This window comes from Limulus polyphemus, unplaced genomic scaffold (assembly GCF_000517525.1).
Source record: "Limulus polyphemus unplaced genomic scaffold, Limulus_polyphemus-2.1.2 Scaffold1086, whole genome shotgun sequence".
NCBI lineage: Eukaryota > Metazoa > Arthropoda > Merostomata > Xiphosura > Limulidae > Limulus > Limulus polyphemus.
The window spans coordinates 4,388-18,598 of NW_013666696.1; the positions used below are offsets into that span (position 1 = coordinate 4,388).

The 14,211-nt window shown below is 32.6% G+C and overlaps 1 protein-coding gene across 6 annotated transcripts in view; it reads right to left on the bottom strand.

The window, feature by feature from the left end:
• Window positions 1-5,059: 5,059 nt before the first annotated feature.
• The window catches only part of LOC106462061 (single-stranded DNA-binding protein, mitochondrial-like), a 54,554-nt gene continuing 45,402 nt past the window's right edge, over window positions 5,060-14,211 (bottom strand). For all 6 annotated transcript variants that reach the window (XM_022389189.1, XM_022389188.1, XM_022389187.1 and 3 more), the window contains exons 4-7: window positions 13,793-13,912; window positions 12,941-13,028; window positions 11,619-11,707; window positions 5,060-5,339 (exon numbers count right to left, since the gene is read on the bottom strand). In XM_022389189.1, the coding sequence (XP_022244897.1) occupies window positions 5,284-5,339; window positions 11,619-11,707; window positions 12,941-13,028; window positions 13,793-13,912 (353 nt within the window). In that variant the 3' untranslated portion in view covers window positions 5,060-5,283. The remainder of the gene's footprint in view (window positions 5,340-11,618; window positions 11,708-12,940; window positions 13,029-13,792; window positions 13,913-14,211) is intronic.

A 14,211-nucleotide genomic window follows, 5' to 3' on the forward strand; every position in this document is an offset into this window, starting at 1 on the left:
CAAAGCAGAACAGGGGAAAGATCAAGATTTGAAGCCAATAATCGATTTCCTAAAAACAAGTGTTTTGCGCCCTGCTTGGGAGAAGGTGTCTAGTCTAAGCCCTTTTATCACAAATTATTATACTATGATGAAGAAAGTATTAAATTATTAAAAATATTATTACATGTATATATATATATATACGTATGTAAATTACAGTTGTTAAATATAGTTTTTTTCACTTCACACTAAGAGTATCTTTTACTTTTTATGCAAAACAAGAGTGCTAGATGGTAGAACGACATAAGATTTGTTTTCGAATTTCGCGTAAAGCTACTCAAGAGCCATTTGTGATAGCTTCCCTAATTTTGAAGTGTTAGACTTGAGGGAAGAGATGCTAGTCAACACCACCTACCACTAACCCTTGGGCTTCCCTTATAAACAAAATGTGTGATTGACTGTTATATTGTATCGCCCTTACTAATGAAATGGTAACAACGTTCGGTGATGGATTTCGAGCTCACGATCCACATATTGCTATTACTACCTACAAAACAATCCAACGAAGTATTTCTTAAAGCAAAGGTTTTTATATCTAGTTTAGCCAAAGTTTTGAAAATCTTCACATTCCAACATCTAGCGTGTCTCTTATACGAAAAGCCGAGTTATTTTTTAATTATCAAAATAATGAATATTCTGTGCATCCAGCCACGATAAAGGAGATTAGTTTCATCTGAATGAGATTAAATCAAAGATGTATAACAAAGTTCGTTATTCTACCTTACATCATCTTTACCGTATCATCATCTTTTACAGTATTAAAATCATTGTAAAAAAAACATCTTTTATGTCAACAACAGCACATATTTTGTTATGTCAGTAAGAACATATCTTTTGTCATATGAATAAGGGGCCCGGCATGGCGAGGTGGCTTTAGGGCGCTCAATTCGCAATCTACGGGTCGCGGGTTCGAATCCCCGTCACACCAAACATGCTCGCCCTTTCAGACATGGGGGCGTTATAATGTGACGGTCAATCTCACTATTCGATGGTAAAAGAGTAGCCCAAAAGTTGGCGGTGGGTGGTGATGACTAGCTGCCTTCCCTCTAGTCTTACACTACTAAATTAGGGACGGCTAGCGCAGATAGCCCTCGTGTAGCTGTGCGCGAATTTCAAAAACAAACAAACAAATATCAATAAGAGCACATCTTATATTTTGACAAGAAGACCACGTCTTTTGTCATGCCAATAAGAACATATATCTTTTATGTCAATAAAACGCAGTGTTTATGTCACCAAGAACACATCTTTTGTTGCCATTATAAAAAGAGTGGTGAAATATAAGCCAAGATTCAATATGAGAAGCTGAAATACTTTATTTAACAAATTAGCTGACGCTCAGATTGTAGTCTGGGTATACATTTCGTCATATTTTCCACCGATATTACTCATATACTGAAAAAGAGATTTAATATTGTATCGATTATAGTGTTCTATTAAGTGTTACACTCCACAGACAACAGTGTTTTCTTAAAGCAGGAGAAAAAGGTCCAGACGTGTAATTGCAAGTGATTCCTTTGTGATCAGAATATAATCACATTAATATTTGACTAGCAGTAGCAGAGATCCACAAAACGTTTTCTGTCAAAGTGGTATCTTTATTGTACAGTATTTATTTAAATACAAGATTTGTAGAATAATACAAACAAAATGTAATCGTGGACACCGAAATATGTAAGTCCACTTGTATTAGGTCGTACTTTATAAAACTTCAACTAATGTTAGGCCCAAGTTCGATAAAGAGATAAATTAACACTGTACCGTGTACGTGTTTTACATTAGCTTAGTTAGGACAAAACTATATTGCATTTAATACTATCTATAAATAAACTTATAATGTTATTCTAGGACCTAACGTCAGACATTTTTGAAAACTTCAAACTGTTAATGTCACTGTACTAAATGATTAATAAAGAATATTTACATCCACCTATTTTTGTTATTTCTTCACTCACAGAGCAGTTGTAGTGAAATTTTCATTGAGCTTTCCAGCTCTTTGGTGCAGGCAGGCGCTTGCACTGTTTTTCTGGGTAAAATACTTACTGTGCATACTTATAAGGTGTACTGACAGTAGAATTATAGTATGGCAAGATTTTGGTGCTTGCAAATTAAATTATTTTGTATTATTCTAGAAATAGTGTATTTAAAGAAGTACTGTTACAATAAAAATACTAATTTGAGCATAAATGCCTTGCAGATCTCTGCTAGTCTGTTATAATGAGACTCAGTTTTTGTCTGTCATGGTAATGCGTGCGCACCTTACTATCTAAATATGCATGCCACACACGTCATTTCCATAACAGGCACACAAACAAGCATATTATTATATAGATTAGCTGCCTTACCTCTAGACTTTCACCTAAAAATTCGGGATGGCTAGCGCATATAGCCCTCATGCCCCTTTGGGCACAATCCCACAAAACAAACAGATCTTTCAGTAATCAAAATTCAGAATAAAATGATATAAAATTGTAGAAATCTGCCACCTGAGTGCTCATTAAAAGATCTTTAGTTTAAGAATCTGAAACTTATTAAATAATTTAAAGACTACAGAATCGAGGGAAAACAAAACAAAGACAACTGTACGTTTCACGAAAACTTCATTTATTAATGACCATGGTTTCGCCAGTAAAGGCATCATCAGGCACAGACTGGAAATTTAAGGACTACGATAATACTCACATACTTTAAACAAGTTTCCAGGTGAGACAGCGGTAAGTCATTGGATTTACAATGCTAAAATCAGGGGTTCGATTCCCCTCATTGTACTTAGCAGATAGCCCAATGTGGCTTTGCTATAAGAAAACACACACACACACACAGTTTAAACAATTTAGAACACATTTAAAATAAACATAGGATATTATTGCATTAAGGTTGGGCAGGTCACAGAAAGAAGCCTCATGAGTTTTAAGTTAAATCTAACAGAAGTTTATGCTAGGTTTTTTTCATCAAAAGGAAATGAAATACAAACCAACAGATTGCTTATGTAAGGAGGGAAACATGTTTGATTACAGGTAATCTCATTCCTGTAGTGCCTCAAGTAATGGAACTATTTCATACAGAAGACAGATCGTCGTTGTCTGATTTTTCTGCCGATAAACATGTATTACAAACAGAACTAGTTCCATACACACTCGTAATGGCGTAGTAACCACAACAATTGATCCAACTTAAAATTCAACATAGACAAACTGGTTGTACTTGGTTCACCAGTGTCGAACATAAAACGTTGTTGTTGTACTGATAACAAGCAATGAGTTTAAATCACAATATGGGATACAAGTTATTCTGATGTTCATTTTACATTACCATACAAGGTGGTACATAATATTTGTGGAGCAGCTTTAAAAGTTAAAGTAACTCCCGAAGGAAAAGCTTCATTCCTGTGATTTACGTTCATGTTCTTTTTTTTCTCTTTTTGATAATTTATATTTTCAAAAATTAAAGAAAAAGACCTTAAGATATGGGAACTCCACCAACGATGACACTTTCCTCTTCGAGCAACCTATCTCTGTTTTTTTTTTTAGTACCAAAAATAGAGGAAAGATTGTAAAGAAAACTAATTTGGATAGTTTGCGATACACTGGTTGAATGAGTTTATTAAACTAAGTAAACATTTGTTTCATAGTTTTGATAGCTTATGCAATATTCTAATATTGCTTGTTTCTTTGTTTTGAGTTTCGTGCAAAGCTACACGAGGGTTATCTGCACTAGCCATCCCTAATTTATCAGTGTAAGACTAGAGGGAAGGCAGCTAGTCATCACCACCCACCACCAACTCTTGGGCTACTCTTTTGCCAACCAATAGTAGGATTGACCGTCACGTTATAACACCCACACAGCTGAAAGGGCGAGCATGTTTGGTGAGGCGGGGATTCGAACCCGCAACCCTCAGATTGTAATTTGAGCGCCCTAACCACCTGGCCATGCTGGGCCAGTGGCTAGATCCGACTTGGATTCCTCTAGCTTCCCAGAACCATGGCCACAATATTCACTGCCTACTACTGGCCCTCATGAACCAGTTGCACCTCAATCAAAACTAGCAGCCTTGTTGTTCATCAAGATTGGAGCAGTGGACTTCCCAGCAGGCAAAGCAATCAGTTTGTTTTTCTCCCTTCTAGTTCAGTATCTGGAGAAAGGCATCAGTGGCATAGGTTAAAGCATATAAACCACAAGAGGACCAGGATAGCCCTACCTTTTAAGTGGATAACAGTGTAGTTGCACTGCAACATCATGATGTGTGAGTGTATATTTAACCCTTGATCCTTGGGTAACAGTCTATTCAAGGTAAAGTCTTTGCAATTGTTGCTACAGGCTTTTTCCTCTCTTGTAATTGGCTCAAAGTTCGTACTTCATACTGCATTGTGACAGAAACTATCTCAATAATGATGAGGTCTCCGACACTTGGGTTATGCCACATCATTTTTCTGGGTAGCCATTTTACAGTAAGCTTTATCATGCAATCGACACAGAGCACCTGCATAAGTAGTAAAGCTTCAAGTGTTTACCCATTTAATGTTTAGAAATATGCTGATATTATATTTAATTTACGCTATTTGCCAAGATTGATTCACACCGTTTTGTTTTGACACGAATACGTTTTAATATATATATATGGATGGACTGGCCAGCAAGTCACCACCTCCTTGGACACCATACACTGTCTGATCAAAAGTATGTCCACAAATGCTGTCAGATTCTGACCATTTTTGCTTTTGAAGGTACTCATTTTCCATGGGTTTCAACAATGACATATTGCCCATTAAACTGATTCATTAACTGTGTTCATTCAATAATGACTCTTTAAATATGTCCTTTGTCCATTTGGTTGAAATATGATTTCATCATAATCTGTATAAAAACATTTGCATTGTTAGAAGTCTTTCTATACTTGTATAGATAAATACTTTGGCAAAAACCAGAACACTGGTAAGATAAACTGTTTTTCTAGGGTTCAAGTTCCTTCTTACTTGTAGAATGAATATTAAAAAATTAGAAATGACCATCAAAAAACTGATATTGGAATAACAAACTTTATTGATGTGATGAACTATTTATCACATGATGTTTACATTCCTAAAACATCAACACATTCATTTTGCTCATCAGTTATTTAAAAAAAAAACACAGAAAATAACAAATGTCATTCAAAAGGGGTGAACTGTTATATACAGAGAGAACATTACTTTTTAAGAGAGCAGTTCAAGTTGATTTATTGATCCATCAAGAAACCTTCGAAGTTTACTCAACTTCACTTTCTACAGTTTTATTCGTGCTCCCCAGAAAGATCACATCATCTACAAACATTAATAAAAAAATTTTTAATGTGTTAATTTGCAAATAAATATTAAGACACGTTACTTTTGAATTAGTGATCACATCTAAAAACATTAATAAAAGAAAGCAAATAATATACGGTGTGTCAATTTCAAACTAGTTCCTGCTCTATTGTTTCTGGAGAGAAGTGGTCAAAAGAAAGGACTTTTCTGCAAGTTAACCATTTTTTAATTATTTCAGTCATTAAAAGATATCTTCACTGAATATTTAAGGATTAATTTTCTGAAACTTTGAAGAATCTGGTTCTATTTTTAACATTTTCTCACTTTTTAAATTTAATATCCGGCTGATTTTCCAGGAAGTTATTGATTTCTAACAATATTGAAACTAAGTTTTCTAACTGATCTAACCTTTAGACCTAACAAAACCAGTAAAGTCTGATTTTGTAGCAAGAAAAAATGAAAGCTAAAGCTTGTGATTTTGCTGTTTTTTCTAATATCACTAGTTTTCTATTAAAAAAAAAAGGGTTGGTCTGAAAACCATTAAAAATGATCCTAGGCATAAAGCTTATTGAGAAATTTCATGTATACTCTTTAATTGTAAAAGAGAAATTTGTTGATAAATGCAGGTTGATTACGAAGAAAGTTTTGAAATTCAGTGCTTCGTATCTTACAAATTGCATAGCATAGAAAAGAAAAACTGTAGAGGGTTATTAAGGTTATCTAGTGGATGCAAAAGCCACCAGAGGTACCTCTGCAGTTTCATTTGAATATTTCCAGGCATCGAAAGTTGTTTGTCTATAAACTTGTTTTATACAATATGTGGAACTAAAATTTCAATATATTTTAATTATTTAATTAATTCATTGTATATACTGTGAAAAAAACAGGGCAAGTCATTCAGTAACATTCTAAGAAACTGATTAAATAAATAACACAGAACAAAACTTCAATTTTTCTTAACTTTAAACACTTAAATGCAAACAGTATTGTAAATAACTATTAAACCTCGAACACTTCAGGCGAGTCTATATAAATTCAACAATTTTTTCTCATGTACATTTTTATTTCTTTCCTTTTATCTTCACTTTTAACTCTCTCACTACAGGTTCAGTCCCAGGGACCAGCCTCATAGCCATTTTGTGCTTCTTATAGTTTTCATACTATTACTTTTAATACATAAATTTATTAATGGGTATATTTACTAAAGATTTATCTGTAAATATATATATATATATAATATTTCTATGTACTAGTCCAAGTGCTAAGTGATTTCCAAATTAAGATTAAAAATACTTTTCTTGGTGAGTGTGCAGCTCACATTATGCTACCAAATTACCTTGTGAAATTTATTATATTATTATTTAATTAACCAAATCTAATCTTAACTAACATAAAAGTTTCATATTTTTACATTTTAGTTACTTTGATAATAACAAATAAAGAATACACATGAAAAACAAGGAAAAAAGCACTTACCTTTCTTTGCTGTCGACTGTCAATTACACTTAACCCTACTTTTTCATACCAATGGTAATACTGCATTAACAATTTTTTATTTAATTAAATTAAATAAATTAAGTAATACTGCATTAACAATTTTTCATTTAATTAAATAATACACGAAAAACACAATGACAACAGCTGTTAAAAATTCATCTAAGCTCGCCAATGTGTTTTGTTTCCTGTGGGAATCAAGCTTGAATTAAAATCGAAATTAACAATCCTCTTTATGGAAAACAATGTAATATATTATATCACTTGATAGATGAAAACCTTGGCTTTCTATTGGTTATAAATAATATAGTACTGAACAGTCAAGAGAAATGTTGGCAATTTCTAAAAGAGAGGATGTGACAGGTGGGCATGGCAAGAGGGGGGTCTGGTTGTCTATTTCATGGTTTGTAACCAAATAAGATAGAAGGCTATGAAAATTGTGCTTTGCCTGAGTGATTACGATATGATAATAAGTAATTTACATTAAAGTTCATACTCTTTGGAGGGGTGTAAATAAATTAGAGAAGAGGAAATGTCTAAAGAGCAAATGTCACAATTCTCACACTAAGGGAAATTATAGATTTTATTAATACTATCTTATAAAAGTAAGAACTTAAACTTATATACTATTAAAATATGGTTTATTAATTATATTTTTATGCTAAATTTATTGGTATACCATGAAAAGAGATTCATTTAATTAAGTTTTGAATGTAACCCACTAAAACCTTGTGACATGCATAGAAAAAAGTTGTCCATGGTGAACGGTTAATGTAACTATAATACTTATAAAATCTTGAGTATTTTAGTCTTAACTATACGCAACTTGAACTTATTTTTATATACAACTTAAACAGTTTTCCAACATTTACTCTGACTCATTTTCATCAGATGTAAACTACCAGCTAGCCATGTGATAGTTTCCCTTAGAACCTGAGCATGTGTGGCCTTTTAACCATTTCACAATGCTTTAGATTATACTGTAAACCCATCTACCTTCACTCTTACCAGAGCAGACAAAGTTTCTTGATTTAGAGATATTCTTGTCCTTGTTTAATGTTATTAAGTTGACTCAATCTCCTTTCACATTCTATCACTGATAGAGAAATTATCAATATAATGTTTACTAGGGTCAAAATTTGTCTAAAATGCTCAGCATCCTTGCTTTCATATGCATCTATAACAGGTCTGTTGAGATTTTCTAATTTTTTGTTATGCACATTTTCAAGTCTAACCACTCTTCCATGGCATGTTCCTTTTCTTCTTCTGATAGCAGTGGGCAATATAGTCTTAATAATTTCTCAATTTATTCATCTCTGTAGCCTTTAAACTCATCAGGACTATTATCCTTACTTAGCCATGCATAAGAATTGAATACAAACAAAGATTGTAGTTCTTCTCGAAGATGTTTTATTAATCTCTCATCAATGTCAGCATTCACTTGGTCTGTCGTATCTTCTTTACCTGTGCATAATCATTTCCACCCACTTCTAACTTCACCATTTCAGTTTCACTTTATAATTTTCTCAATATTTTGCCTCACCCTCTTCCCATGTTTACAGACTTTAACTTCATTTCATTCACCCTCTTTCTTACTTCAGAAATCAGACATTTCCTCTGTTTAAAAAGAACTGAAACTTCACTTAAAAAACTCACTTATGTAGTCCCTTGCTTTCTGTGCATCATTATCTTTACCTGTGGTAGCAATGTCTTGCAGATGCATCAGAGTTAACTCATAGTTGGCAATGGAGTTTCCAATGCTCTGTTCTGATTTTCTACCCAGTGTTTCTGTTGAACACCACCAGAGTGCTTTAATTCACGATCCAATGAAACTGCAGTTCCCTCCTCCATGTTGGTGAATAATATTACAACTTGAATGTGCCTTTTAAAACATTCTCAAATACATCTAGATACACACAACTCTTTACACCATCACAAACTGCAAGCTCTAAATTGTGTACAATGCAATGTGCTAATGCAATATTCTCTGCCACATTTCTTATTTTCATTTACTGTCTCCATAATAATGTCATAGCACCTGACATTTTCCCAAGATTTACAGCTGCTTCATATGCATTTACTCTGACAAACTTCTCACCAAGACTTTTTGGTGTAATTCCCACAGATTCAACCCCTTCAGAAATCCCTCTTTTACTCCAGCTGGGTGTCCATGGTCAATATTAGCTAGTTTGGTTTTCAGTTCACCATCTAGTCCCACATAATAACTCCTGTTTAATCATTCCTTTGTTATTTGATCTATCTGCAAGGATACTAATAAATCTGGCTTCATTTTAACTTCCACATTTCATCTTTCAAAAATTCTTAAGTGCTTATACAAAAAATCTTTACTTGTCTTGTCATTCAAATAGTTCATCCCTATTTGAACACCATTTTTGCTTTGTTGAGTTAATAACTTTGGAAACTTCCTGAATATTTTATTTTCTGTTGCTGCACAGTAAATTGCATTAAACACATTTTTTATATTTAATAATATATTTTCATCAAATCTCTTTAAACTCTTTGCAACTTGTGTTTCTCTGGGTTTGTCTAAAACATTTACGTATTCAGTACATTTGATGTTTTTAGCACTTTTATTGTGATATTTTCAAGTTTCTTCTCTGTATTTTGTACTGACGCCTTTAACTAGGAACAAACCTTGATGTAAAAGTTCTGGAAATTGTCTTAAAACTTGACAGAATAGCTCATCATTTTCAACTTTCACCAAAGAAATTCTTCTAACCAGCTTCTTTTGACAAATCTCGTTCTTTTATTCTTATCATATGTTGTTTTCCTATGATTTGTTTTTCTTCCACTTTCGTCCTTTCATTGTCTTTTCCTCTCTGTTCAAAACCACCCTATAACTATTTTTCAATGTCTGACATTTTTAGAACAGACAACAATATGACACTTAAATCTTTTGTCAGATTACATCTAAAAACACTTCATTTAACATAGAAAATACTTAGTAACTATGAACAGTCTTACAATTGGTTTAAACAGACTTTACCACTGCATACAGTATTGCCAAGAATAACAGATGTGCACTTGCCTAATGCAACAACTCGCTCACTAAGTAAAACATCCAGTTTTGTTTTGAAGCCATAATTATCTAGCTATTTTTTTCTCTCACAGTTTAACATTTTTACACTCACTATTTACAATGTTCACTTATCACATATTCTTACATTGAATTGGTATATTCCTTATGGATAATTGCAATCGTCCTGTCAAAAGACTGCTCAACAACTTGAAATCATCATGTATCAAAAATAACTGGTAAAAACAAGCGTATGAGCAAATTTCTCAAGGTCTTATTTCCACTGTGTATAAATAGGGCTGTTGATCACAATGTAGCACATTCAACCAACATGAAACTTACAAAAGTGCAAAGAAGTAAACTAGTGAAATGTTATTACATCAACGGATGCAATGACAAGGCAGCTAGTTCTCAGGAAACACTGTAGAGGGCAAAGAAGTAAACTAGTGAAATGTTATTACATCAACGGATGCAATGACAAGGCAGCTAGTTCTCAGGAAACACTGTAGAGGGCAAAGAAGTAAACTAGTGAAATGTTATTACATCAACGGACATGACTTATTACAAGTGCAACCTATGTATAGCAATACTGGAACAAGGCCCTCTACAGTGTATCCTGAGAGCTAGCTGCCTTGCCATTGCACACTGGCAGATTACCATCACCTACTGAAATTATTGCTGAAGTTAGACATGCCATAATAAATCAAGCCAGCATAAGTGCACTTTGGTGCACAAGTGCATATAACATCATCCAGTGACTGGATATGCCAATTTTAACTGTTTCTGAGGCTTTTCACTCAAATTTAGAAATGTTTCTTTACAAGTTGCATCGTGTTAAAGTATTGAAGGAGACAGATTTAACCCAGTGTCAATTTTATGTTGCAGTTCTTGGCAAGACTAAAAGTTACTGACCAATGGCTTTCCAAAATCTTATGGAATGGTGAAGCATACTTCACCCTTTCTGGAACCATCAACACATGAAACTGCATTATCTTGTTGTAGACTAATTCACAAGAAACATTTTCTACACATCTCCATGATGCTAAGGTGACAGTGTGGTGTGGTTTCATAGCTGACTTGGACTAAGGACTTTTTATTCATCAACACATGGACTGCAAACTTCCACTATCAATGCTGCATCGTATAATACAATGTGGTTCCCATGCTTCAGCAACAACATGTGATAGACAGTACAGTTTTCATGCAGGATGGTGTCCCTTCACGAGTGAAACACATCTAGTGAGAGCACCTTCAGAAAGGAATTATTTCAAGCGTCTTTCCTAATGAATGTTCACCTCATTCACAGGAACTAACACTAGCCAATTTCTGGTTGTGGGAGTACACAAAGTCATGCGTGTACCATGAAAATCCTCACACAATTCCAGACCTAAAGGATGTAATCATCAAGGAAGTAGCCAGCATACCAGATGGAAAACACATTATTTCTATAATGTCTGCTGTCTCATAGATGAAATGCATTTTAGATGATGAAACAGTACATCTTGAGCAGTTGCTTTGAGTGATCTGACTTCATGCCATAGTGATGCCCCTGGTGGCAACATGTGACAATTTGGGCATTTCCATTCTCACGATATCCTCAGAACTTTGTGTAATTTCCCCTTCCTGTGACATACTGTTTGTAAGATATGACATGTTGATCTGGTAACTTTCTTTATAATCATCCTATACTTAAACCATATTTAAAATTATACAATAATGATGATACTAAAGAAACTCTTTATGTTCCATAATCCTAACTAACATACCTGCTACAATTGTTGTTGTCACGTGTTGGTTGCCCCGTTGGTCAATAATTTCACCGTACATGATACGTCCCTGCACGTAGACACGAACTCTGTAGTTACATTTCACACATAAAGTAAATGGAAAATAAAAATATTATTACAAATTTACTATAATGCAGTTTTAGTTAATCATCAAAATCCTTGACAACTTTAAGTTGATTTTTAAAGTTACCAAAAATTGATATTTAAAAAAATAGCCACTTTCTTCCAAATTTGTATTGGTAGTTTATGCTATTAACATTAGGTAGCAGTAGCAATATAACTAAAATTCATCTATTTTGATATTTAATGTCAATATTTCATTCCAGTTTCACTTTAACAACATCATATGGAATCAATAAAATAAGCTGATTCTGACTTTTGGAAAAAATTTATAAGTTGGCCTAAATTATTCTCAGCAAATAAAATCTAAAACTCATATAATTAATTTCTCTAACATAACCATTCAAATATCAAATACATAAATAAATCACTGGTTAAATAAGTTGCTAAAATTTATTCTCAGTGAAATTAATGGACTTTGTGTAAAAATCACTTTTAATACATTACATGCTATTTCTGAAAGTCATCTATATTTAAAGATATCAGTTTGATCGTCATGTTTGAGGGTTTTCCAGCTAATGAATGGTTTGTTTTTACTTTCTTAATCTGATATTAAAATTCTTAGATAACACAGGCCTGTGATAGTTTTATTGTCTTGAAATGTTTACAAGTTCTACAGTAATTCTTGTATGCTGAATCCAATAATTATATATATTTTTCTCCATCACATACAGAATTTTCAGAAAATGTCATAATGAAATATATACAAGAAAGACCACAAAGTGTAGTTTTGAGAGTAAAAGACGTAGATTTCACACAAAATAAAATCAGGATCAATGAGGATGTATATTCGTTTGACATCAATGTTCCTCCCTTTTCTTCAGTTTGTTTGTATTTTTGTTAACAAACATAATAATAAAAAAATGTTCATTGTGGTAAACGAAATAATAATTTGATCTAAGTAAGTTTTTTTTCTTCCCGATTTGTAAAAAAAATTCTTACATGGTAGAAAAAAATTTATATCATTTTCGAAATCTGCGTAGCTCAATTATGGAAAATCTATTATTAAAACAACTTTTATGAAGTTACCCAATTTGGTACTTTCTCAGATATATAAATGATCTATGGTAATTTGAGCTCAAAAATCAAATTTCAAGATGATATTAATTTTTATTTATTTCTATGACGTAAAAGTTTTTACCCTGCAGCTAAAAACATTTCACTAAGCAATACTAACTCACCCTTTTTTTAAATACTGATACACAGTATTCCTTAAGTATGGCTTGAAAACACTGATCCTGTGCCACTGAGTTTTTTGCTGAATTTCACCTGTTGCAATATAGTTTAATATAAATAAATTTCAGGGTAATGTAAACATCACTTGTAAATTGTACTTTTCAGTCACAAGTATCGATTACCGAAACAAAAACACAACATGAACAGAAATACAACATAAAACCTTTTTCGGATCAAAATAGAAAATATTCTTTCAACACAACCTAAAAGTAGATTACAGTTATATCACTAACAAGTGTAGCACTAAAAAAAAGTATTTTAACCTAAAAATTTACAGAACAATTACAATATTGGAAGGACTGAATATTTTAAAAAAAACTAATTTATTTGAAGTAAGAATTTAAGAGAAATTGCCTTCTTGCAAAAAAACCAGAAATTTTATACATTTTACTCAAAACAATTATTAATTTATTACTTCAATCACAAACATAATTTAAACATATAAAGTTAAACATATCACATAAATTTACTACTTGGATATGTGCTACCAGAATCTAGATTAGTCTCTGAAAACATTTAATAATTAGGCTAGAAACTCAAAAAGCATAATGAGAACCACCACGTCATAACCAGCCCAGATAAAAAAAAATATTACCAATCTATTACACCACTCAACTCAAGAAATATAGTAATATCTATTACAAAAGTATTATATTTAATCAAAATTAAATATTTACACGTGAATGTCAAAGACATTATTCTGTTCTAAAAATACATCTATATCAACACATTCTTCACAATGGTGGTGCAAAACATATTTGAGAATAATGTTTCATAAAAACAATTCTTTCCCTCACCAGTTTCAAATTTGTAATTTGTATTTGTAGCAAGTGTAAACACGACCACAGGATTAGTGTCCGTCCCTCTCAATTGTGGATCAATGCCAACCCTACCAAGAAGCATGGCCTGGTTCAAACCTGTAAAAAAAATTACATGACCAAGCTTTATCAAGCTATATATCCTGGTTCAAAAAACAGTTTTGAAGAATTAATGCAAATGTGATTAAAAACTCAAGAAAATGTAAGAATAATATCAACTAAGTAAAAAATAATCTATACTGGACAACATTTTGGGTAAAAAACTCTTTGTCAAAACATCATTCAATAAGTTTTTACAATGCTGATATTATTTCACTCATTTATTTTATAAAAATGTATACAACTAAATTTCACCAAAAAGTACAGCTGGTTGAAGTTTGTATACGATAAATTAGCTT